The sequence below is a fragment of the Panthera leo genome, chromosome B3 (genome assembly GCF_018350215.1).
Source record: "Panthera leo isolate Ple1 chromosome B3, P.leo_Ple1_pat1.1, whole genome shotgun sequence".
NCBI lineage: Eukaryota > Metazoa > Chordata > Mammalia > Carnivora > Felidae > Panthera > Panthera leo.
The window spans coordinates 19,304,598-19,332,101 of NC_056684.1; the positions used below are offsets into that span (position 1 = coordinate 19,304,598).

General features: G+C 43.7%; 1 protein-coding gene and 2 long non-coding RNA genes across 4 annotated transcripts in view; 2 read left to right on the plus strand and 1 right to left on the minus strand.

The window, feature by feature from the left end:
* Positions 1–26,666, minus strand: part of CHSY1 (chondroitin sulfate synthase 1) — a 70,552-nt gene extending 43,886 nt beyond the window's left edge. The window contains exons 1-2 of the mRNA XM_042941186.1: positions 26,324–26,666; positions 11,042–11,537 (exon numbers count right to left, since the gene is read on the minus strand). Of these exons, the coding sequence (XP_042797120.1) occupies positions 11,042–11,537; positions 26,324–26,643 (816 nt within the window). The 5' untranslated portion in view covers positions 26,644–26,666. The remainder of the gene's footprint in view (positions 1–11,041; positions 11,538–26,323) is intronic.
* Positions 1,090–26,359, plus strand: LOC122221693. Of its 2 annotated transcripts, XR_006203403.1 has the most exons (5): positions 1,090–1,176; positions 1,577–1,746; positions 19,329–19,467; positions 20,668–21,242; positions 25,998–26,359. It is a non-coding gene; the product is annotated as an uncharacterized LOC122221693 (long non-coding RNA). The 2 variants fall into 2 exon arrangements; XR_006203402.1 differs by lacking the exon at positions 25,998–26,359 and having other exon boundaries at positions 20,668–22,190.
* Positions 7,832–11,376, plus strand: LOC122221694. Its single transcript, XR_006203404.1, has 2 exons — positions 7,832–9,648; positions 11,050–11,376. It is a non-coding gene; the product is annotated as an uncharacterized LOC122221694 (long non-coding RNA).
* Positions 26,667–27,504: the final 838 nt, after the last annotated feature.

Genomic DNA, 27,504 nt, shown 5'->3' on the forward strand with positions numbered 1-27,504 from the left:
CAGTGAGGTATTTTTTTTTCATAAAGATTAGTCCCTTTTCACATAGTGAAAATAAGTTCTCAGAGCTCATTTCACTCGTATTACCTGAAAATGTCTCATCTAACACTTCAAATAAACTGTCAGTTTATTATAGGAATTCAGTTGATGGCACATGTAATCTCAATCTTTTCATCTACACAGAAAATACTCTTCAGCTATTAGCTTAAGATAAGGAAAATGATATTCTGATCTCACTTCCTGATAATGTTGCTAAGGAGCCCTTTTCTGTCAACTCAACCTAAATTAGGTATGTCTAGTGATGACCTTATAATAAGAAAGATGATGAACATGTAAAGTCTCAAATATCTTTAACACACTCCTACCAAACTTGAACAAAGCACTTTGCCTTGAGACCACACCCCCTCCCTCACAAGCACAAGACTCTGATATAACAAATGGGGACACCATTTCAGAGATGTTTGTATACTTACAGAAGGTTTTGACAGTAAAATAATTACAGGTCCAAAGCAACTAACTTCTCCATTTTAGGTCAACTCTGATGTGTTCTGTCAGAACAGTCTTCTCTAAATTTTAACAGCAAAAACCAAGGATTCTAACACCACAGTGTTCCTACAAGTCATATCCAAGTACTTGTTTATGCAGGTCAAAACCTATGCAAAGTCCTCAGGGAATGAGTTCTGAAGGGCTTAGTTTTCCAGATACTTGGGTATTTCATAAGCACTCACTCTGTGCCAAGCATGAGCTACGATAATATGCAGCATCTCAATGCTTGAGACAATCCTACAAGGTAGGCAATGTCTTATGCCATCTTTTAAGGAGCTAACAGTCCAGAGAAGTTAGGCTACTCGCTGCCCAGGATGACACTGCTAGTGAAGAATGCCGAATGAACTGGGAGATTCCAGCCCACTGTGTCCTAAAGCATGTCCTCACCACTCACTCCCCTGCTCCCCTCAACCTTTGTGCCACTTGGCCTCAGCTTACACCTCTCTCCTCTTGCTCACCCCACACCAAAAACATTGGTCCCTTTGTGATGTGTTAAACACCTCATACATTACTCTACTGTCTCTTTGCACCCCAGCCCAACCCCACAAGAACAGGAGAGAGCAGGACCTCTGCTCCCTGCACTGCTGTGTCCCCAACTAGAATCATAGCAGACGTTCACAATTTATTTGAAAAGTAAGTATGTGTGAATATTGTAACTGACTCGCTGAAAATCTTTCTAATTTTTAGGACACAATTCCCTGACCTCTTATGCAGAGGATAAGAGGATATTCAGAGTGATTTATCTAATTGGAGAAAGCAAAATTTAAGCTGTGAAGCTAAGGCTCCATAATTGATGGTCTTAGGTGATACCAAATGAAAATAGTGGAGTAAAGACCTCCAAAAATTCTCTCCTCCATAAAAGCAAAGAGAACATGGGCCAAAATAGTTTCCGGCACCTATTCAGGACTCTGGATATTAACCAAAGGCTTAGAGTAACCCAGGAAGCATTTATGCAAGAAAAACAGTGAAATTTTGGTAAGAAGAGTGAATTTTGTGGCATGTTAACTGTCCGTTCCCATTCCCTATTCCCCAGCAATGTGGTGGTAACCTTGAAAACCAACATCCACAACCATGCCGAAAACCAGCAAACTGGCAGCCACTGGAAGGAGACAGAGCAGGCAGGGCTGGAGCTCCTTCAAAGCCCCATTCCCAGAGAACTGTCATTATCTGACCTGCCTGGTGGTTTCCTAGAAGACCCTACTTGTAAGGCTGTCTTTATTTAACCTGACTCAGAGCCCTCCTATTGCAAAAAGTCTCTTGGTGGGGAGGGGAGGAAGTATTTGTTAAAAATAATCACAGGTAATTGTTGAATATCATGCTGCCTGAGGATGTGGCTAACAGTATGGGCAAAACACAGGCTAACCAAACAGCTTAAAAAGAAAAGTAGGGGTATGACATGTCCATACGGCACTTTGAAAAGCTTTTATATATATATCTGGGAACCTAGAAGGCCATGAACATGCATCAGGCTGTGCACATGCCCAGGGAAGACCTGAGAAGGCCCTAAGCTCTCATCTCTGGTTGACCGTAAGGCTGTGTACAGGCAGGAGGTGAGGCTAAGGAAGAGCTGAAAACTGCATGGTGAGTATTAAAGGCAAGCACCAATGAGTACACAGAGCCCCTAAGCAAAGACTGGGAGACTTAGTTCCAGGCATCTAAGGAAATCTTCGTCCATTCATTAGCTAACCGCTAAGCAAACCAAGCAGAGATTTAAGTGGCTACACACACACACACACACACTACAGACTTTACAAAATTTTCCAAAGTCACTAAAACAATAGTAACATCATCAACCCCTGGGGAATGTGCAGAATCTGATTTTCAGGGTTGCTGTATTATTTTAAATGTTCTGTTGTCTACAAGAAATTATGAGACATTCAAAGAAACAAGAAGGTACGGCCCATTAATGTGGGGAGGGGGGTAGGTAGGGCAGGAAGGAAGCAGCCAATAAAGAGGTGGAAATTATAAAGAAAAGAGGCAAACAGAAATTCTGGAATTGAAAGTCATAATAACCAAAACAAAAAATCCACAACCAATCTGAACAGACAAAAGAAAGGATCAGTAAACTTCAAGATAGGCCAATTGAGATTATCCAGTCTGAGGAATTGAAAGAAAAAAGGAAAAGAAAGAGCCCAAGCATATGCATAGGGCAGCGGCAGAAGGAGAGGAGCGAGAAAGAGAGAAGGGCAAAAATGTTTGAAGAAATAATGGCTGAAAACTTACCAAATGTGATGAAAAACAATCTACATGCCCAAGAAGCTCAAGGAACTCCAAGTATAATAAACTCAGAGAGCCACACCTAGACTCGTCATAATCAAACTACCGAAAGCCAGAGCCTCAAAAGCAGCAAGAGAAGAAAGAGACTCATCGCATTGGAGGGATCCTCGGTAAGATTAACAACTGGTTTCTCATCCAAAGAAACCACGGATACCAGAAAGCCTCCATTCAAATTGCTGAAAGAAAAAGACTGTCAACCAAGAATTCTCTACCAACAAAACTGTCCTTCAAAAGTGAGGAAGAAATTAGGGCATTCCCAGATAAACAAAAACTGGAAGAATCTGTCACTAACAAACCTACCCTATGAGAAATATTAAAGGAGGCCTTTCAGACTGAAATGAAAGCACACTAAACATTAATTCAGATACACGTGAATAAAGAGCCCAAAAAAGGTAACTACATAGGTAAATATAAAAGACGGTATAAATAGGTTGTAACACTTTTTTCTCTAATCTGATTTAAAAAACAACTGCATTAAGCAGTAATTACAAATCTGTGTTGATAGGCATATCATGGAAAAAGATGTTAATTTGTGTGACAATAATAGCAGGAGGGAACAGGGAGAAATAAAGCTTTATATCAAAGCAAAGATTGTGTATACTAGTTGCAAAGTTGGTGTTAACCCAAACTATGTTATTATCAGTTAAGATGTTAACTGTTAACACTTAGGGTAGCTTCTAAAAAAATAACTCAGAAAAAATAAAGTAAAAGAAATGACAAGAGAGTGAAAATGTATAAAAACTATCTAACACAAAATAAGGCAGCACTGTAGGAACAAAGAAACAAAACCGACATGACCTAGGAAACCAAGAGCAAAATGACAGACATAAATCCTACCCTATCAGTAATGACATTAAATGTAAATGGATTAAACACTCCAATTAAAAACTGGTCCAATTACATGCTCTCTACAAGAGAAACATTTTAGATTCAAAGACAAACAGACCAGGGGTGCCTGGGTGGCTTAGTCAGTTGAGTGTCTGACGTCCACTCAGGTCATGATCTCACAGTTGGGAGTTCGAGCCCTGCATCAGGTCCGCTGCTGTTAGCCCAGAGCCCACTTCTGATCTGTGTCTCCCTCTTTCTGCCCCTCCCCCACTCGTGCGCGTACACGTGTGCTCTTTCTCTCTCTCTCTCTCTCTCTCTCTCTCTCTCAAAAATAAATAAACATTGAAAAAAAAAGGCTAAAAGTGAAAGGCTGGAAAAAGATATAGCATGCACTGGTAACCAAAAGAGTGCTGGAATGATTATACTATCAGACAAAACAGACTTTAAGACAAAATTTGTCACTAAAGACAAAGAATGAATTTTATAATGATAAAAGGGCTCGTCCACCCATAATTGCATATACGCACTTAACAACAGAGCCCCAAAATACGTGAAGCAAAAACCGACACAACAGAAGAGAGAAATACACAATTCAACAATATTGGAGACTTCAATATCCCACTTTCAATAATGCATAGAATAACTAAACACACAAGGAAAAAGACTTAATCAACATACAAATCAACTAGACCTAAGAGATACCCACAGAATACTCAATAGCAGAATATACATTTTTTTTATTTTTTTAATATTTATTTATTTTTGACAGAGACAGAGCATGAGCAAGGGAAGGGCAGAGAGAGAGGGAGACAGAGAATCCAAAGCAGACTCCAGGCTCTGAGCTGTCAGCACAGAGTCTGATGTGGGGCTTGAACTCAGACCATGAAATCATGACCTGAGCCGAAGTTGGACGCTCAACCAACTGAGCCACCCAGGCACCCCCAGAATACACATTCTTCTCCAGCACATACAAAACATTCTCCAGGGTAAACCATATGTTAGGCCGTTAAAAAGTTTCAATAAATTTAAAAGAACTGAAATAATACAAAGTATGTTCTCCAACCATACGGAATGAAATTAAAAATCAATAACACAATGGTGGGTCTTAGACTGCTGTGCTGTTCAGTCTCATTTCCTCTTGTGTTTCACTTCTTCATATCCTTCCCACTCACTGCTGATAGTGTCTTTGTATAGTAACCCCCCCCCCACTGTTGTAGATGCTAATTTGCCCTTATAATCTATTAGAAGTTTGGAGATGGAACCATCGAACTTGCAGAACAAAAGAATAAGGCTCAGTATAAAACCACAAGGGGCTCTGCCTTGAAGAATCAGGAAGCATTAGGGATCAGTATTTGGAGCATCTTATTCTAGCCACCTAGGAGCCAGCCTAGTTCTTAGGCAGGCAAGGTTAACGGGCAGCCTAAAGGCCCAGGAAGGCACCAGTATAATGCAAATCAGTTCCATGACAACCAGCGGTTAAGAAACATTACTTCTTCCATTATTAAGGAAAAAAAATTCCCAGCCTTCTGATATAAAGATGTTCAACATTCCTTTATAAGCCAGTCAGACTAACAAAAGGAAGACCTTCTCTTTTTACATATTTTGCTCTAAATTCCAATTTCCTTTGAGGATATGCCTTCCCATAAAAAGAACATCATCAATCTTACCCTTCCCTGTACTGTTTTATACTTAAAATCACTATCACAGGGTTTTACGCTCTCACATTTTTCTAAACTACTTCATGAACATGTTTTTGTCTCCTTAACCAGACTTAAAGCCCTTGAGGGGAAAAAAAGGCCATTCATGTTTCATTCTCCTTTTTGTAGTTCCCTACCCGCTCAGAGAGCAGTGCTGGGCTCATTAATGCTCCCTTAACAAAAACTGGTTAACTCAGAGGGTCATACGGGTGTGTCCTAATATACTGGTGTGTCCCAAACAACTTCTAGGTGTGCCAAGATAACAACCCCTTTGGGTCTGGGGCAGGGGGTGCAGTGGTTAGAGGTTGGGGTAGCAGGAGCACCTCAATGTGTGCATCACCATGTGAAAAAGGCTGGGAAACACTGAGTTAAGGGACTAATTAGAAACACTGCTGAGGGGCACCTGAGTGGCAGTCAGTTGAGCATCCAACTCTTGACTTCGGCTCAGGTCTTGATCCCAGGGTCGTGGGATCATGGGATTGAGCACAGCATCGATGCTTAAGACTCTCTCTCTCTCTCTCTCTCTCTCTCTCTCTCTCTGCCCCTCTCCCCCCACTTGCACACGTGTGCTGTCTCTCTCTCAGAAACAAACACACAACAACAAAAAAACCCTGGGTTAAAGGACTAATTAGAAACACTGCTGAGTGTGGAGGTTCCTCAGAAAATTAAAAATAGACCTACCTTATGACCCAGCAATAGCACTGCTAGGAATTTATCCAAGGGATACAGGAGTACTGATGCATAGGGGCACCTGTACCCCAATGTTTATAGCAGCACTCTCAACAATAGCCAAATTATGGAAAGAGCCTAAATGTCCATCAACTGATGAATGGATAAAGAAATTGTGGTTTATATACACAATGGAATACTATGTGGCAATGAGAAAAAATGAAATATGGCCTTTTGTAGCAACATGGATGGAACTGGAGAGTGTGATGCTAAGTGAAATAAGCCATACAGAGAAAGACAGATACCATATGGTTTCACTCTTATGTGGATCCTGAGAAACATAACAGAAACCCATGGGGGAGGGGAAGGAAAAAAAAAAAAAAAAAAAAAAAAAAGAGGTTAGAGTGGGAGAGAGCCAAAGCATTAGAGACTGTTAAAAACTGAGAACAAACTGAGGGTTGATGGGGGGTGGGAGGGAGGGCAGGGTGGGTGATGGGTATTGAGGAGGGCACCTTTTGGGATGAGCACTGGGTGTTGTATGGAAACCAATTTGACAGTAAATTTCATATATTAAAAAATAAAAAAAAAAAAAAAAATAAATAAATAAATAAATAAATAAAAAAAGAAACACTGCTGAAAAGAACTAGAAAGAGACTGAATGTCCATAAAAAAGATGAAGCTCCTCATGTACCAACTAGAAAATCTTCCAAGACACGTAAGTGAAAGCCAGCAAGATCCAGGCAGTATGTAAAATATGCTACCATCCACGTAATAAGGAGGATACACACACTTCACGGATTACCTATGCATACGGTACGCCTTTACGGGTACACCACAGTGGCTGGCCCTGAAGGGAACCCAGGAGGTAGAGATGGAGATGGGAAAACTTATCCCAATGAACCCACTGAACTTCTGAATTTTAAAGCATGTGACGAATTCTATTTTAGAGGGGGAGAGAGAGTGGGTAAGGGAGGCAGGGAGGGGAAGGGGAAAGGGAAGGGAGAGAGGGAGAGAGGGAGAGAGAGAGAGACAGTCTCAAGCAGGTTCCACTCAGTGCAGGGCTTGACGTGGGGCTCGATCCTACAACCCTGGGATCATGACATGAGCCGAAATCAAGAGTTGACACTCAACCCGACTAAGCCACCCAGGCCCCCCCAATAATTTTTTTTAATGTTTATTTATTTTTGAGAAAAAGAAAGACAGAGTGTGAGCAGGGAAGGGGCAGACAGAGAGGGAGACACAGAATTCAAAGCAGGCTCCAGGCTCTGAGCTGTCAGCAGCCCCGATGCAAGGCTCAAACTCATGAACTGTGTGATCATGACCTGAGCCGAAGTCAGACGTTTAACCGACTGAGCCACCCAGGCACCCCCAATAAACTTTTTAAAGTTGCCAAATCCACCTATGCCTAGTAATGACTATTTTCTATGCAAAACACCTTTATGACTAAGTCAAATGTTGAGTTAAAATAAGAAAAGCAAGATCTGGTTGCTGGTTACCCAGCTGTGTTCTCTTTGTGAAAATCCACTGAGCTCTACACTTAATTATGATCTGTATACTTTTCCACAGGTATAATATACCTCAATAAAAAGTCAAACATAAAATGAAAAGGTTACTTAGGTCAACTGTCTTTTTGTTCCCTTATTAAAAGGCCAGTACATTTCATTTATTTGCCTAAAAAATTGTTTCAAATTGTTCAGCAATGTTTCTCAAAAGCAACCTCCTATGACTGAGATGTCATGCCGAGCCCGTGTGACAAGGGGGCTCAGGTCTGCCTGCTCTGCTTCTCCATCAGTAGTAACGGCCTCCAGTCCCACATTCTGACTCTGGGCTGGGAGGGTTCAGTAAGCACTGAGGAGCATTACTAAAAACCACCTTATGGTTTACTGCATTGCAATTACATTTTTAAATTATGAAAATGAAAGTCTTTAAAGCCACTTATCAAAAATGACAAAGTCACAAAAGATGCAGATGGAGGCTGTGCAAACAGTCCAGACAGGAGGCGGCTACCTACAGAGGCATGACCGTCAAATCCAACACCTGACCTGAGGGTGCTTCTGTGATGGAGAAGGGAGAACTGTTACCCAGGACTTTGCTGCATCAACAGGTAAAATCGGAATATAAACGGCAGGTTGAAGTCTCCGTGTTGAACTGAACTTAGGCTATACTATGGTCATATGAGAGCATTTCCCCACTCTTAGTCAAAATACAATTGATGTTAGTTAAAGTAAAGGGCCACAATGTTAAGTTACTCTTAAATGAGGGACAGGTCTATGTCCCTGTATGCGGGGACAGGGGGAGACTCAGCAGCAGTGGCAAATGATCATGTGAATAGGGTAAAATGTTAACAGGTTAATTTGAGTCCAGGGTGTGTGGATGTGCTTTGTGTTGTTTTTTTTTCTGTGAAATTAAAATTACTTCCAAATAAAGTCTTTTAAAACCATGTATTAATAAATTACTACCAATAAGAATCAAAACAAGCTTAGAAATGAATCTGGATTTTGATTATGACAGTTGCCTCTCATGAGGCATTTTAATGCCAAGGCACTATTTCAATTTGCAAAAAAAAAAAAAAAAAGTAAAAATTACACCTTCTGGCTAGATTTATAAGAGCTAAATAAGTACCTTCCAAGACCTAAAGCTTAACATAATTGTCTTTAACATAAGACTCCACCTCAGTAATTTCTCATAATGTGAACCTTAATGGAGAAACTAGATTTACAGGAAGTTTAATAAAAGTTCTCATCCACATGAGGGATTAATCTCGCTTGAGTGGCAAACACAATGATAAATCCTAGCTAACGATGTAGGTTAAGAGCACTTAAAGCCCTACCAAAAAAGAAAACAGAAATCAAAGGTCTAATAAAATGGTACATGTCCCAATAGATCTAATTCTTAGAAATGACAATGATGAAGGACTACACATGAAAGTCAAAACTTTAAATTTACAGAAAAACATACGGGAGACAATTCCCATCCCTCCAGGAAGGAAAAATTTCTTACACAAAAAAAGCACAAGCCATACAGGAGAAGAATGAGAAATTAAACTACACTCAAAACTCACGATTTGCATGTGAAGTAAAGCCACATTTAAAGGGAAAGGACGAGTCACTTTTGGGGAGAGGACAGGCCCCTGCAAAAGGAGCTCGCAAACTGGCAGCACCCAGGAAAAGCTCTGTCGTCATCAGGCCTGTAAACACATGGAGAGCAGCAGCGACACCACCCAGAGCTGACTGTCCCCTGGCTGCCCACATGTCCTCCACACCCCCCAGAGATCCTAGGGACAGGGAACTGGCCAGGGAGGGAGCCTCCTCTCCACCAGATCCCTTTAACTAATAAAATCATTCACCAGGTGCCTCCAGGCAAAGAGGTGGCCTCCAGTGTCCAGAAAGGAGGATCCTCAGCACCCAGCTTCAGGCCTTAGAGAACTTTGGCGATTACAAGAGGACAGCCCTAAAACTACCTCCCAGCCCCTGCAGCCCTAGGACAATACTTTCTAACAACATCCTGGCACTAACGCTAGCTGAGAGTTCTGGATAAACAAGACGCTGGCCCCAGCGACATCTATCTAGCAGGATGTAAGATATAACAGCGCCACAACACTAAGACACAGATTGTTAAAAATTCACTCTCAAAGGTAGGCCTATTGTCTACAATTCAGCAGGACGGCTAGCTTCTCAGAGATCAGGGAGAGAGAGGGTAAAACATTCCAAAATACACAAGGCACTGCATGTTTTAACTATAATGAAGCATGTTAAGGTTATAACTACTATATTAAGGATGGGAGGAAATGCAGAAACACTGCCAGCTGTATTCTTAAAACTGCATGACATCCCCAAATAGTTTCCTTGCTGCAAAAATCCAATGCAACAGAAATCCCCCCTAGATCCAGTGAGGAGGTCGGGGGGGGGGGGGGGGGGACACACACAGAGATCAGAGGTTTCGCTCAAATGACATCTGAATGTACCTTTTATAATTAGAAACAACATGAAAACTACTTCCGGTATTCTTGAAAATGTCCACTTCCCTAACAGTTCAAATGAAAGAAACAGTTATTAGGAAACCTTTAAAAGCAAGTCTTGGGGGCAGAAGGCAAGTACTGGCAGGAATACAATTTCTTCACTCAAGCCCTTGAGAAAATTAACTCATAACAAAAGCTAACAGTTCACATCAGAAAGTAGGTTTCTTTTTCTTGGGCAGAGGTCTAGAAATTCCCTCTGTTCATCACAACTATCAGTAGTGTTTATCAATTTAAACACAACAACAACCTAAATAATTTTTTCCATTCTGACTAATATCAGATCCTGTAACTGCAGGCAAGAGGTGCACATCTGCCAATAAAAACAGAGAAAAGTCAAAAGCTAACTCATGTTCTCGAGAGCATTTAAAGAGAAAACATCTACAAGTAGACTTCCTACAAAAAATTGCATTTGTGTGTCCAGATAAGTCAGAGATTGCCTACCCACTATCCTCAAAGGAACAACCTTACTGCAAACTTACAGACTACAAATAAAGGTCTAAAATGTCAAGGTTTAAAATAAATGCAAAACCAAATGCTAATGGCTTTTTTTAAAATATCATTACTCATTTTATCAATTCTAAACATGTTAAGTTTCAATACTGTGTGGGTCAACAAGCGACATGAGAGAAGTCAGGCCTTTGGGAGAACAGGGACAGCGAAAGTTGATACAACTGTAATCACATCTACAGATTCAGCAATACTCAGATTAGATGAATTTTCCAGATAACTGTGAAAATATCACTGTGACCTACAGTGAAACGTATCATTTCTTTGGGCTCCAAATGCCATGATTTATTAACTAAGGCATGAGGACAAAAGTATAGAAGGTATGTCCTGCAAATGAAGGCTGAAAGATACTAAAAGAGAATTCAAATTTAAAAAACTAAGGTAAGAATGTGTAATAACTTAATACCAACTTCGAGCCTTAGAGAAGGTATCATCACTAGTTTCCTGCAATTGGCTCATAACTGATGATGAAATTAACCGGTTTTTTTTCTTCTGTTCTTACCTCATAAGACCAGACACACTGCACCCCCGCAAACCTCCGGACACATCTTCCCACCTCCACGTCCTCGTGAGTCGTGTACATTTCCCGGAGACACTTTCCAATGTGCGGCACCATTCTCCGGAGAACCTCCCGGCTCATGATCACACCGGGCCCCCCCATGCAGAAGTTCTCACCGGGTTCCAGGGCCAGTTTCCCCATCTCTTCCGTGGTGCCCAGTCCTGTCTGCCCGAGAAAGAGGGGCTCACTGCTATTCAAACTCCTCAGAAAATTCTCCAGACGGTCTCCTTTGATATACACGTCATCATCTGCTCTCATAAACCATTCATACTTGTCCAGGTAGTGGTCATGCATGTACTTGAGCATCATGAAAGACTTCTTCTGGGGTGGGTAGGAGTCGTCCACGCCCCGTAGTGGCACTATCGGAATTGGTATCGAGGTGTCTGAACCCTCACTAGAGAAGAATTCGACTTTCCCAGGAATTGTCTTGGACCATGTTCTGGAATTAAAATAAGCATCAGTGAGAGAACAGTTTATTTCAAGCTTCTCATTTCCAGAAATCCACAGATCTACTCATGTTGAAGCACTGTGTGTTCAGAAGGAATGATAAAAAGCTACCGATCTGCTTGCTTCCCCTTAACAGAAGTCCAGGCTATGGGGTATTGCAAGGCCCAAGTTCATTTTCAAAAGAATCTCACCAAAAAAAGATTAATGAAGTGTTAAAATATTTCCGGGATAACTAAGTTTTAAGCTGTGGCTGAAAACCAAATTGCCGGGGCACCAAGGTTTCAACACCCAGGTTAATTTTCTGATACTATCAACCCCCTACCTATAAACTCCTCCACTCCAGAAGACAATTAAAAATCAAATTCTTCATTCAGCAAAGTTTCTTTGGATGCATATCAATGCCAAGTATGTGCTAAGCCAGGGGATGCAGGGCGAACAAAACACAGATGCCAACTTATAGAGCAGTCATCAGGAGAGACAGACGTTTATCAAAGGAGTCACACGCAAATGTACATACTATTATGAATTAAAACAAGTGCTCTGAAAGGCACACAGCCTTCAAGAGCAAACACACAGAAAGATCACAAACTAGACACACAGTGCAGAGAATGCTTCCTGGAGACAGGGTGAATGTGAAGGATGAGATACAGACCCAGGATGCAGCAGAGGAAAGGGATGGCACAGGAACGGGTGAACGCTGAGTATTCCACGGTCTTCAGGGGTGGAGGAGAGGGTTGGGGCCACTGGGTGGGAACTGCCACAGCAGCCTGGACGGGGGGTGCCAAGGGTAACTGCACGTCCCATTGTCAGAGGAGAGATTAGAAATGAACGAAAAGGAAACAAAGAATCCTGCACCTGCACAACTGATTTAAGGCCATCGTATTCCAACTTTCCTTATGCCTTCCTCATTTAATGTAGTAAGAGCTGAAGCAGTCCAGCTACAAATATGCATTTATACAGACTACTTCTAGGAAAAACATCGCAGAACATAAATGAAGCAGTCAATGAACAGAACATAAATGAAGCAGATCAAAAAAGGTCTGTTCCCAGGTGATATTCTCTCCAATATATTTTTATTTTGCTTATCCATTACAATCATATGTATTATAGTGAAAAGTGAACTTGAAGGGTCAATGAAAACCACACATCTTACATGAAAGGTCTTAGGGAGAGAAATTCTTGTAAAAGACATATACCAACCCCCAGAGGAGAGGTACAGAAGTAGGGGAGTGGGGAGGGACTAAAAAGGGGATAAAGAGCTTTCTCTTTTTATCCTGTGTATCTTCAAATGAAGGAAAGTTTTTATAAGCAGGATATTATTGGGGGGGGGGGGTTAACTGTGCTAAAATATATGTAACTTGAAATTTACCATTTTAACCATTTTTTAAGTACTACTGTTCAGTGGCATTGAACATATTCATATTGTTCTTCAACATCACCACCATGCATCTCCAGAACGTTTTCATCTGCAAAACTAAATTTCTAAAGTGCAGTATTATTTTTGTAATTTTTAAATGATCTACAATGAATTACTTAAAAAACCAATTACTGGCTTTTAATTCTTCTCCTAACCCAAATATAAGGAATACAAAATGACTTCAAATTTCTCTCATTCAAGCAGAAGAGGAATTCGATGAACTTGTCAAACATGCTTCTCAAAAAAATCCAAGGATTAAATACATATCGTTTTTCGTCAAAGCTAGGAAGTCGACTGTAAGACAAACCATTGTTTTTTGTGCCAATAACAAGGAAAAAACAGTGCCAATCATAATCACATGATGCCAGCAACTGTAAAACGCATCCTGTTTCAGCGATGTTAAAATGTGGGGGGAAATGTGCATCTTAGAATGATGTAAGACAGTCGTAGTAATGTTTTTCCCTTAATGCCTGTGGATTTAAAATGGACCTATGGAGTCTTATGCCATTTACAAAACTCAGCATATATGGTACCTGATGGGACTACAGATGCTGTACTCCCATTTTCACAAAGGATAAGCTCCCAAAAGAATGGATGAAAAGTAAACATGGCAGGAATGGAGCAACTAATTTAAGGAGAAACCAACCCTTTCCATAAAGAGATAAGTCTATTTAAAAATGAGAATGAACTGGGGGCACCTGGGTGGCTCAGTCAGCTGGGCGTCCAGCTTTGGCTCAGGTCATGGTCTCATGGTTTGCAGGTTCGAGCCCTGCATCGGGCTCTATGCTGACAGCTCAGAGCCTGGAGTCTGCTTCGGATTCTGTGTCTCCCTGTCTGCCCTTCCCCCGTTCATTCTCCCTCCCTCCCTCCCCCCAAAAATAAATAAACATTAAAAAAAAAATTCTAAGCATGAGAATGAACCACAGTCTACACAGAATGTATAATAACTGAAAGACACCCTTCTGACGTGGTAATCTAGAGGGGAGATGACTTCCCAGCCCCAGGAGGTGGGTGACAATGAAGATGTACTAAGAGGACCGCCATCCAGGTCAAGGAGCCTCTGATTCCTTCCTCTAAGAGAAATGATTTTTGTTTGGGAGTCATATCAATTATTTGAAAAAGTAAATAATTTCAGTGGTTGGCACATAACAAGTCAATAAATCCTGCTCACTTGCATTAAAAAAAGTGACTTAAAGTGCTGTGTGTGTGTGTGTGTGTGCGCGCAAGTGTGAGCACACCTCCATGCAGAAAAGAGCAGAAACCATTTCTGTCTCTGAGACACCTCCAAGTGAGTTTCTAATCACTTTCCATAACACTCTACCATTTCCTGCCATTCCTACATGAAGAACCGGACTTAATCAGACCCAACCAGAAAACAATTAAGAGGTAAAATTCACAGGCCTGCTGGAGTTCAAATATACTACCATCCATGGTCCCTCTGAAATGTAGTTTAAAGCTAAAGAGTCTGCATTATCTCATAACTGATTACACATGGATAGTGAATAAAATCAACCTAACTTCAGCTTCTACCCAACTGCTTCTGAACTAAAATGTGATTAATAAAACAGACCAAGTTCAAACCGGTAAGTACTAAAGTACAGGGGTTGGGTGAGCTCAGAAGCCGTTAAGATATTAAAGCACCATGATATTGAGACATGGGATGAGTAAGACAACGTCCGCCTTCAAAAGAATAACCTACTCAAGACACAACACACTGTGTCACAGTTAGGAGGACAGGCTCTGGAATCAGGCTTGTGGGGTGACCGTCCTGGCCCCACTTTGGGTGAGCCACTCTGTGCCTCCCTTTCCTTATCTGCAAGCTGGGGGCTGGGATAATAATGGCACCTACCTTAATAGGGCTGTTGTGAGGGTCAGATGGACCCTTCTATCTCAAGTGCTCAGACGTCGGCCTGGCACGCAGTAAGCGTAACAGAAGGGTGACTTACTGGGGAAGACGGCAGTTTGCAAATAAGATGGTGAAAGAGAAAATGAAGGACACAAGGGAGCGTGGGCTGGACCCGGGACAGCCCGTCACAGGATCACACGCCAGCGCGGAGGCGCTGTGGAAAATGCTGCTTCTCACGTTGCTGGCTGAAAACCTGACACTCAAGCCAGCTATTAGAATTCCGTTTTGCTGTCAATCTCAGACAACATCAGGGTATAAGTCTAAGGAGACTTCAACTTTTAAAAGTGTTTTCACTTCTGAATGCTGGAATCCTTTGTAGGAGACTGAGGATGGAAACCCCTCCCGGTCCGGGCCCACAGCGCCCGCGCCCCCGCGGACAGAGCAGGCAGAGAAAGTGCCGACGGTACAACCGGCACCCAGGCGATTAATGCCCGCGCTGTGACTTGAAATGGTGTAATTTGTCTAAGAAGAGAAGCCAATTAATTTTAAAAACAGACAATCTAACCTCAAACCATCCTTTAAAGCCTCTCTGCAGTTTTATGGCAACTCCACCCAATTATTATCTTTTCCTTTTTAGGTAACCCAGGGAAAAACCTCAAGCTGCCCTTTTCTGTTCTAAGTGACTGGCAGTTTGAGGGAAATCTCTCAGAACGAATTTCTGTAAATCCTCCAATCTTAAGAAATGATGACCGTTTTCACTTAGGGTGCCTTTGGCTTCAAGAGCTCCATCCAGTTAAAGGCTTCTGGAACAGAGATCATGATTCACCATCCTGGGGGAACGGGGCGGGGGGAGGGGGGCCTGTAATAATGGCTAAGAAGTGAAGGAAGCACACTGCTCAAGCAGCAGGCTGGCCCTCCTTCCGTGAGAGAACCAGGTCCAGTTCCTTAATTTTCATAAGCAAACGTCAACCTTGCCACTGACACGTCTGTTACCGGGAGCAAAGAGCTCTCACTTGATTGAAACCACAGAACGTTTGCAGAGGCCCTCGCCAGCTAGCTCAAGTTTCAGTGGACCGATAACCAACGCTAGCTAAAGGCACAGATAAGACAACTGAAATCTGAGAGAGCCAAGAAAGCTATGAGCCCTTCCTCAGGGCTTCTAAACGCTATCCCTCCACCAAGTTAAATCACAGTTAAGTAATGCAGCTAGACGATAATTAGCTTCGCTAAGGGATGCCTTTGCTGACTTAAGACTTCATATAGTCCCCCTTCCCATTCAGTTACCATTTTAAGAAAAACTACATAAAATACATTTCTGTATAAAACTGCATCTATAGCAGGACTCCTGTCCTAAGTACACATTCGTAATCCATGGGCAAAAAGCAGGCAAGAGTATATACTTGTGATGTGGATTATTAAGGGAACAAAAGTACATATACAAAAATAAAATATTTTACAACTTTGCCCCAAAGTGCTTACTATGGTTATTTGTGGTTGGAGGATCAGAAGGCATTTAATTTTCTTCATGTTTTCTACATTTCTAAATTTTCTGCAACAGAAAGGTGTATTTAGAACTGGGAAAAAAAATTTTTAATCTGGAGAAAAGCTTTAAGCTAAAAAGCATCCAAAGAAATGAAAAGATAGGACAACAGAAAATTCTACTTTTATAATAAACATTTTTCTATTCTATCCAGTGGACAAAAACTCAGTAAGACTGAGTACTTTTCCTGCACATTTTCTGAATTTGAATAGCTATAGTAATTCTTATAAAAAGAGGAGCTCTTCTGTGATTTCCCCAAAATCACGATTAAATACATTTAAAAACATAAGAGACTCTTAAATATGGAGAACAAACAGAAGGTTACTGGAGGGGTTGTGGGGAGGGGGGATGGGCTAAATGGGTAAGGGGCATTAAGGAACCTACTCCTGAAATCATTGTTGCACTATATGCTAACTAATTTGGATGTAAATTTTAAAAATAAAAATAAATAAATAAATAAATAGATAGATACATTGTCAGACAGTTACAGTGATACATTTGAAAGGACTCACGATCAAATCATCTCAGAACCTGGAGTCACGGAAGGAAGGGAGAATATAGTTTTTCCCCTCGTAGAACTGATAGATAACAGGAATTGAATGTATGTATTTCTATTCTTGCAATACAGAAAAGATTTCAGCTAACCTAACCAAAAGGCATACAGTACAATAACAGAAGCGAGAAAACGAGGCTGAAGAAAAATAAAAGTAGGGTCATGGGAGCAAGGCAGGAAAGTGGTACCTATACCAGGGAAGGCAAAACCCTGCCTGGGAGGGGCTGCCTGCTCAGCGCTGTGCCCGCAGGAAACACTCTACCAAGGGGAGTCCTCTGAAAAGATGCCAACTAGAACAAGGGAGCCCGCGTGATGAGACCAACTGCCATCACGTGGTCTCTACATCCGCTAACAGTGGCCCAAATCGGCAGCACGCCTTCCAGCAGGCAACCAAGAGAAGTCACAGGACTCTGTCCCACTGCTCAGGGTTAAGTGAAGTAACTATTCCAGACAGGGAAACCTGACAGAAACTTCTCCGCGGGGTCACGGTAGAGAGAGAAGGGCAAACGTGGTGAGCATCGTCACAGGAAGCGCAAGCTTGATGAAGCAGCAAGTAGTCTCAGCTCACCCTCCCAAAAAATATGTGGAGGACAGCATGCACTTGAGCAGGCAGAGCAGCCATGCACTTGAACTTGACCAGGCCTACTGAAAACTCAGAGGTCTTCCAAGGCTACCAAGTGAAGGCTCAAGGCCTCTCCTGGCCCTGAAGGAGTGCCCTCTGGCAGGAGGCTGCAAGCATTACTCAGTCCATTACCTCTGCCCTGTCCTAGGATGAGGGACCAACCCTGCAGCCAGCACCCTTAGCCATAGGTTTCCCTTCCTCTGTCTGCCTTCCGGATACACGGCTTCCTCTTGTAAAGTCTTTAACCGTCTTATTGCAACACCTTATGACGTGAGCAATCTCAATTCTTTTTAGAATTACATGGGGAAATAGAAAAGAAATCACAAATGGTGGGAAAATATTTTTTAAAAGAAATCAAATTATACTCTTTACCATTAATCCTTAAAAAGCACACTAAAGGTGAAAGCAAGCATTAAGGAGACTTTTTTTTTTCCGTTCAATAAAGCTGTTGGCGGGTGGATTACAGCTTCCCACCTCCACAATGGCCTGGCCACTAGCCCAGGAGGCAGCTCCAAGGTATTAAGAGCTAACAGCAACCTGCCCTTTGAGCCCAGGCTCACAGCAAACAATGGGAATACTCATCAGTACAGACCACAAAAAACGCCCTCTTTGGAACCTAAGAATCAAAATTTGGAGTGTTAATAACAGAAGGCAAATTCTAACCTAATGATACATTTCCAAAGCTTCAAATGTTGGAAAGCTACCTTATATAGTTTGTATTTTGCTGTTGTGCACTTAAAAGTATAAATATGCAACTAATTCTTAATCGCATGAACAAAATTCGTTTTCAAATTTAATTCTAAGCAAAAAACCCCAAACAACAACAGCAAAAAGTGTTGCTTAATGCAAACAATAAAACCACCCCGAACCTATTTTGGCCCACCCCCTTACAAGTCAGTGTTCCTGTTATCAAGGCACTTCCTGGTATCGAACCACTGAACAGCAGCCCACGGCCACCCAGCAACCAAGCAGTTACCTAGTGCGATGTACCATGCTAAGGGCATTTGAAACTCAGCCTATGGGGGCACCTGGGTGGCTCAGTTGGTTAGGTGTCCAAGTCGGCTTCAGCTTGGGTCATGATCTCATAGTTCATGGGTTCAAGTCCACACTGTTAGCGCAGAGCCTGCTTGGGCTCTCTCTGCCCCTCCCCCACTTGCATACACATGCTCGCGCTCTCTCTCTCTCAAAATAAATACACTTTAAGCAAAACAAAGTAACTCAGTCTGTGATAGTTCAATGGGGTGTGTTGAGGTATTGCCACCCACATATTCCAGATGAGGGGATGGAGGCTCAGGGCCAGGTAAGTAATTTGCCCAAGGTCACAAGGCTAATGAAAGTCGAAGCCAGAATGCAAATGGGGTCTGACTCTAAAGGCTCTGCTGGCCAGCTTCTGGCTTTTTCATCCCGCGCAGTTATTTCCAGGTTAGCACCCACATTTCCTTTGCAGACCATACTCCACTGATAAGGCTGAGAAAACAGAGTCATCACAGACACGGGGAGCATACTTACAACCACTTAAGCCACTTCCACTGTGTCTGCCTGGCAGAAACCTGCCTGTTGAGGACACCTCTTCAGAGTCTAAGCTGGATTTAACTGAAGTTCAGAAGACTCTACTCAAATGGTAGCTTCTGAAACCCTCCTTCCGTGTGGGTCCCTTCGCTACTGTAAATCCTGCCCAATCATTTTCCCCACAGCAGGTTGGAAACACAGAAAACCCCAACACAAAAGCCGCCTTCACACCTGGGTTCTACTTACAAAGCAATCGTTTTAATGGCATTAATAACTACATTTCCATTCATCTTCAGGCTTTGGGTTTGCAAGCCTAGGACTGCATCAAATCAGAGCAGTGGACACCTTATATTTTTAATCATCCACAAACCAAGGTCCTCAGCTACAGAACAAATACCATCGCTATAAATGCTTCAGAAAGGACACTGAATTAAGGTAAGTAGATGGACAGTTTCAGGATTTATAAATCATAACTAAATTTTTTATTCCTCCCAATTCCACCCACATCCACAAAAAGACACTGGCAGATGGAAACACTGATATTGACATCCACATATGGAAGGGGGGGGGGGGGACTGGGAAGTTAGAGTGAGGAAAATATAGTTACAGTAACCAAATAAATACTTTTCAGTGCAGGATTAACTGTTACTTGCAAAAAAGAATGACCTCTGACCCCAGCCCCAGGGAGCCTGCTGTGCCCAAGTTACAGGCACCTACAACCTAACTCGCTGGAAACTGCACTCATTTCCTTCCAAGGGCTCTTCCCTCCTCCCCCTCCTCCCTCCTCCTCCCCCCTTCCTCTTTTTTTTTTTTTTTTAACTGTAGTTCTGTAGATGTATTACAAAATAATTGCTCACTATAGTAAAACACAAAAGTACAGAAGAGGGCCAAGAAGAGTATGAAAAATCCTCAGCATCATTGTGTATAGATGCTTTCACACTTTCTTTTCTACGCTACACAAACATAAGATTATTTTGATTTTAAGCAAAAATGGAACCCATACTGGGCATACAATTTTATAAACTACTCTTAAATTTAAGTATATTGTGAATCTCTCTTCATTTCAGTCAACGTATTTGAGCCACTTGATTTTTTGTGGCTAGAGAGACATCACAGTATAGATAAACTTGGGAAATCAATTATGGTCCACAGTTCCTCACGCAGGACACCAAAGACACTTGAAATTTCCACTCCTTACATACATCTTCAAGCACATCTTTAAATCCCTTTGAAAAATTCTAGAGGAAATGCTAGATTTCAGGTCCCAGCCTCAAAATGAACAATCTCGTTCCTTCACTACTTCCTGCTATTCCACATTTCTGGGAATCTGTTGTCTCTGCCTCAAAAACTCCTATTCATCCTTCAAGACCAAGTGAGGGAAAGGGGGCAGGAGAGTGTGGGTGAGGCCTTTCCTGATCGCCTTCATAAATCAGCACAGGCCTCTTTCTCCTGTGTTCCCACCCCAGTGAGCCCAGGCACCCAGTGAGCCCTTATCATGAAGTATTTCCATTTCTTTCCTTCCCTGGATGACAAACCCTGCAAGGATAGAATTATTAATTCGTTTCCAATAAAGACCACCTTAATGAATGGACAGGGGAAGTGAAAATACAACCTTGTATCATCTTCTGTCAACAGCCACAGCTATCCCTACTTGGAACATTCTGACTATTTGAGGGCATCAAGCTCTGAAAGCATGGCATAGAAAACTAAACTCTTTATCAGGATCACGTATTCCAGCGGTCATCTTATACAGGCAATTCACAATGTGAAATGGGTTGTGCTCCGTAAGTTCATTTACAGGTTGATTATTCAGATTATAGAAGGCAGTCGGTAAATTTTTGCCAAACCGAATTCTATCTGAGAAAGAAAGTATTGCTCTAAACTGTCTCAAGATAAGCACGGTTTACTGGGTTCAAGAATAAGGAAAGGAACCCTGAGGTTTGCTCATTAAGGTTGGTAAAAGAACAGTGTGCCTTCACTGAAAGCATTAGGAAGAGGCCATTAACTGGTATAACAACATCTTGCAACAAGATTCCTATATCTCCAGCTAGTGTTTCTCAAACTTTCTTCCCACAGTTCCCTACAGACTGATGCTAATCTTTAATGGTGCCCTTTATCACTCCCAGGGCAAAGAAGGGAAACCATCCACCTCTTTCCTCTGAGAAAGTAAAGAAAGAACAAAACAGTTCCCCATCTTCAGCCCAGGGGAGGTAAGAATCAAGACAAATGAAAGGTGTTGGATTAGCTTAGCGTTCTGGGCATAAGAAAGGACTAAAAAGCAAAGTATGTATGTTTTTTTTTTTTCTTTTTTTATCAAACCATTAATTAAAAAGAAAACCCAAACGGTATCAAAACTCTCCCAGCAAGAACAGGTAAGTGTAGCCAAGAAATGCTTGAAACAGAAGAGGAACAAAGAAGAGCTTGTCTACCGGATATTAAAAAATTATTCAACTTCCAATCATTTCAATGGGTGGTACTGGCACAAGAACAGAGAGAAAGATCAGTGAACAGAATAAGAAGTCCAAAAACATACCCAGGAATTCTGAGTATGATGACGATGGCATTTCATATTGGTAGGGAAATGGGAGATTATTCAACAGATGGTACTGAGACAATGTACTATTTGGGGGAAAAAATGAGATTGAGATTATTTCTACCCCTTCTAGAATCAGCAAAAAAATGTTGCTTTTAACAATCTCTCCAGGGCAATAACCTTCTGAGCTTGAGCTTGGTGGTGGTGGTGGGGGGGGGACCCTAAAATCAGAAAGGTAAAGACGGAACTACATGAACTTCTGTGTATCAAACACCATAACTAAGAACAAAGAATAAAATATGGAAATAATATGAACAGTAGCTAGTAACAAAAGACCCAAAGAACACAGGGTTCTGATGATCAGTCACTAAATGACCTAACAAATCACTCGGAGGAACCATTCTGAAGTGAAATTGCAGAGAAAACAAATACTCTAGAATATGAGTCAAAATGAATTTCTTTATATATTTGTAAAACCCCAGCTATGCAGAACCCTTAGGCAATTTTAGTTTAAGACAGCTTCAGAGCTCTAGCACTGTAACCACCTCAGATATAAATCTTTTCTTAATTTCTTGTTTTTTACTTTAAAAAAAATTTTTTTTAATTCTAAGTTCATTTGGAGAGAGAGCGGGAGAGAGAGGGAGAGAGCGGGCGAGCGAATGGGAGAGGGGTAGAGACAGAGAATCCCAAACAGGCTCCACACTGTCAGCAAACAGCCCGATGCAGGACTTGAACTCACCGACTGTGAGATCATGGCCTGAACTGATGCTGGACACTTAACTGACTGAGACACTCAGGTGTCCCTTTTCTTAACTTCTTTGTAAATTCATTACATTTATGAGGCTAAGGATACTTCTGCCTGTGTGTCTAAAAGCCTTCTTCAAACTTCTTATGCAAAACCAGACCTGTTGACTCATTTTCCCCATCTCAATAAATGATACAACCACTCACACTGTGTCTCAAGCAAGACCCCAGGAGGCACTGTGATTCCTCTCTGCCTCACCCCTCACTAGCATTCCATCAGCACCACTTTACCTTGGCCCCAGCATATATCCCAGAACCATCCACTTCCACCTCCACTGCTACACCAGTCCCTGCCACCCACACATCCACCCTGACCACCTCCTAACATCTCCTTGCTTATCTCCAGTCCATGCTCCACACAACGGGCAGAACTCACAATTTAGGACATAATGCAATCACCTCCCCTTCCTGTCTAAACCCTCCAAAGGCTTTCTAATTCACTGAGAATAAGAGACCAGACACTATCAGGCCTCATCTGCTTTCTTTTATCGGCCTTCTTTGATTCCAAGTTGGTTCCTGCCTTATAACTTACCAGCTCTTCCCTCTCCTCCCTTGCTCATCAGTGATATTCACACAACCACGGTTAAGACTGCACCCAAAATACCAAATTCTCCAGATGCCACCCCACCCTTTCCTTACCTTGTTTTGTTTTCTCCATAGTACCCATCATTAACCCTCTTTTCAGTGTCTTCTCTTCCATTAGAACAGAAGCAAAGCACCATGAGAACAAACATCTTCACTACTGTGTCCTTAATACTTAGAGTCTGAACCCAGAGGAGCCATGCATGTATTTGTTAAACAAAGGAATGAATCTTAAGTGCAACTGAATAATTTTTTTTAATGTTTATTTTGAGAGAGAGAGAAAGCAAGCATGGGAGGGGCAGGGAGAGACAGAGAGAGAGAGAATCCCAAGCAGGCTCTGCACCACCCAGTGCAGAGCCCAACCCAGGGCTCAATCCCAAGAACTGTGGGATCAGGACCTGGGCCAAAATCATGAGTCAGACGCTTAGCCAACTGAGCTGCCCAGGCGCCCCTAGAACTAAATATTAAAAAAAATAATAATAATGTTTCTTTTTGAAAGAGAGAACGAGCAGCACAGAGCCTGATGTGGAGCTTGAATTCATAAATCATCACAAGATCATAACCTGAGCTGAAGTCGGACACTTAACTGACTGAGCCACCCAGGCACCCCTGTAACTGAATATTTTTACGAACCATATTTTTACTCCTTGACTTAACAGCTATGGTGTCTGCTCAGGGCCTAAGGAAGAAGTTAGTCCTGTTCAGTCTCTGATCAACTACACTTTGAGTTTTGTTCTGCCTCCTTTTTAAAATCTGTTTCTTGCCTGCCATCAGCTGTCACTGCACTGCTAACATCCCTTGGTGGCCCCTCTCCCCACTTCAACCATTTAGCAGGATGGGAAAATAAAAGTCTATAACGATGGGGCTGTTCCATCATTAAAGTCCACTAACGTTAGTGCAGAAAGGCAGATCTCACTGACTTTCCAAAAGGCTTTTTAAGCTCCTTTCTGGATCTCAGACAGTTACTAGTCCCTACACCTAAATTCTGACATTTTCAATATCCTAGGATAAAAGTACACCATACAGCCATCTTACTAAAAATGCTGGCATCTCCTTCAAGCCATAAGCCAAACAATAATTTCATAAAAAAAAAAAAACTAAAATCATTAGAGTATTTCTTAAGATAAAGAATGAGTGTGCCTTTTAGGGGAGATGTAAAACTGAGCACACCCACTGCCAAACTAGAGTTCTACCTAGTGCTGTTAAGATTCAGGCCGACTTTTATGCCAAACTGTGTGTGAAATTTCCATTTTAAGAGCCGAGTGTGGAGTTTCAGCCTGGGCTGCAAAGCACAGCAAAAGCCATAATCATAAGTTACACACTGTAACCTCGGCCCCAATTCAGGCCTTCCCCAAAAGTTCTTTAAGACTAAAATCGTCTTGTGCCATCTCCTGCAGCCAGTCTAAACAGAGGGTTGACAGGTTGAGAAGCAGAGGACCGGAACCGGAAAGGTAAGGCCACTCCAAAGCTTCAAGTAATGGGACTTCTTAGGATCCAAGACAGAAAAGAGCTGCAGGAAAGCTGATAGAATACCCGAGCAGGTACACTGTTTCCCCGGAAAGGTTTCCCTGACCAGAAAGGCAGAGTGGTCACAAAAAAGGAAGAACTGGCGCCAGAGGGCAAACTGGATTTCTACTTTATCTCAACTGTCTGAAAGTTAATAAACAGTGAGATACAAGTCCTACATCCAAAAAAGATGAGGTAGGAGATTTGCTAAAGGAGACCAAAAGTAAGAGGGTCAAGCATGGGCTTAGGGAAAGGACTCTCCAAGTGTAAGAAGGGTAGGTCAAGTTTGCACTACATTTTCTGGCGTACCAGGACCCCTACTGGTTTGTATATATTGATTCTGAATCCGTGAAAAATGTATTTGTTTGGTGGGCAACCTAGCATTTGAACTACTTTGGTAATCATCTCCAAAGGTGTGACTTCACCCAATGGCAGTCATGTGGACTTACTTTCAAAACCATTCTGTAAACAATTTATACAGCTCATCCTCAATTTCAGATGCGGACACTTCTCTTGTCCAAAAGCACAATTTGCATAAAATTCCAGGTAATTCATGGGAGATCGGGAGAAAATTTTTATCTGTGGGTTCCTAAATCACTACCATAGTTTAAATTTGTCCTAAGTGGCTATCCTCTAAGCTTTTCAGACACTCAGGACCCTTCCTGGCAGAAGCTGGGCTCTGGATTTAAACAAGATCCTAATGGAAACACATAGGAACGCGGGATCAATGCGCTGAAAGCACTGACATTCTCAACTGCTGTTTTATCTTCTTTCCCAATCCTGTACTTCCTCCCTTAGAGGAACAAGTATCCATATATGTTTTCCCCTCACATGTAATGCTTGAACATTTAGACCAGCACTAGATTTAAAAGCCAAAGTTTCAAAGGTATTGGTTACAAATTAAAAACCAACAGTAACCAGCTCGGCCTTGCTCAGCACTGACTCCTCTAAAAGTTCATTCTCAGGGGACCTCCCTGCATTGGTTTGTTCTGTGGCTGGATGAATCCCAAATCTTACCCACACAGTAAGCATTTCTGTACTTCACACATACGCTGCCCCATTAAATCCCTTTACTGAGTCGACATTCCTCTTCTACCTCAAATTCACTCCACTACAAGTCTGTCATTCCAAAATCATCGCCCTTCTAAAGATTACTTTGGTTAATCCCTTTGTTAATCCTGAACATGATTCCAGCCACTTTTATGACTCATATGGCCAATGAGGACCCAGATACTGGATAACACACACACACACACACACACACACACATCCCTAAACTGAGCTAGTTAACCCCGAATCTACCACGGGCTAAGAACTACTTTTCCCAAGGTTCTCTTTCCATTAACTCAACAGACTGGTGTGGTCAAGAGTGCAGTGGGCAGCCCTTTTCATTTACAGGAGAGCCTCCACCAGGGAAATCTGTAAGTATGCTATGGAAGGGTTCTAACCAGATTAACTGACCTCGGCTCTAGCTCTGCAAAAGCAAAGGTGCGTATTTCAGAGAATCAAACGATAACCGTTACTGTCACTACTATCACAGGTATGGTGCAAACAACCTTATGAGAGAGCGATGGTCAATCACACCCATTTAGCAGAAGACTTGGACGTGGAAAGCTAAAGTGCCTTGCACAAATTCGGGCTGAGGACCACACCCACGGGGGCCACCCTGGTCCGCCTGACCCCAAAGCCCGTGCTCTTGTGCGTTGCGTTCTCCGCCCCACCACTGACCTCTGCTTCCAACGCCCGACACTGCCGGGGAGCTTCGGGTCTGGGAAGCAGGTAAATGCTCAACCCAACGGAATACCGGCAGGGCCGCCCGCCGGGATGCTGGATACAGGAGGCAGCTCCCGGGGAGCAGGGACTCACCTGTAGGCGGCCACGGCGCGGGTCTGCAGGTATTTCTGGGCAGTCATGACTCCCACGAAGAGAAAGTTCCTGTCGCGCGGACCGCCATCCGAGGCCGGGCCGTGCGGCCAGAGCTGCGCCCCGCGCGCATCGCCGCGCGCCCCGCCGGCCTGGGAAGCCACCGCCTGCCCTGGCCGGCAGCCCTCGAGGCTGGCGCGGCGCCGAGGACCCGCTCGCTTCAGCTCAGAGGCGCGGGGCAGGACGAGCCGTGAGGCCAGCACGAAGCCCAACACGAGCCCGAGCAGCACGCTGAGCCAGGCGCGCCGGCCGCGCGCGGCCATGCCCGCGCCGCTCCGCCCGCCGGGCCGCCGCCGCCGCCGCAGGCTCCGCGCGCCCTCAGCCCGCCGCCCCCGCCCGCGGAGGCCAGCCCGCCCTAGCGCCGCGAGGCCCGGCCCGGGCAGCGCCGCGGCCGCCGCGGGCCCGCCGCGCCCATCGCGGCCCCCGAGCCGCCCGCAGGCCCGACGCCGCCGCTTTGTTCCGCACGCCCACCCCCACCGCCGCGGCCTGCGCCTTTAAGAGGGGACCATGCCCGGCGCGCGCCGGCAGCGGCTAGAGCGCGAGGCGGCGGCGGCTCCTCCCGCTGGCGCACGGGGGCGCGGGGCCAGCGCGACGGCGACGGCTGTGGCAGCGGAGTCCGCACCCCAGTCCCGCCCTGCCCGCGTCTCTCGGCTGGCTCGGCTAGGCTCGCGTGGCACCCGCCCCTGTCCTCTTCGTGGCCGGAGCCGCCGCTGCAGCTGCACATCCTCCGGCTTAGCTCGCCATTGCAACAGGAGCCCCTCACGTCACGCACGGCGCGTTATGAAGCGGCCCCGGCGGCGGTGGAGCCTGGCCCCTCTCGGGATCCGTCCGCGCCGCCGGATTGGCGCAAAAGTGAATGGGGGGCGGTTCACGTGGCCAAAGTTTAACAAAAAAAAAAAAAAAAAAAAAAAAAAAACCCTCCCGGCGCGCGCTAGGCGCCCGCCCCGCCCGCGCGGTCTGCGGCTGGGCTGCCGGGGCGGAGGGGGCGTGGGGCCGGCTCGGCGCCGGCGGGGGCCCGGGCCGCGGCGCCCTGCAGCCCGTTATCCGCCCGGCGACCACGCCCCCGCCGGTCCGTGCTCGGACTCTTGGCGGCGGCGCCCAGCCCTGGCCCCGGGGCGTCTTCT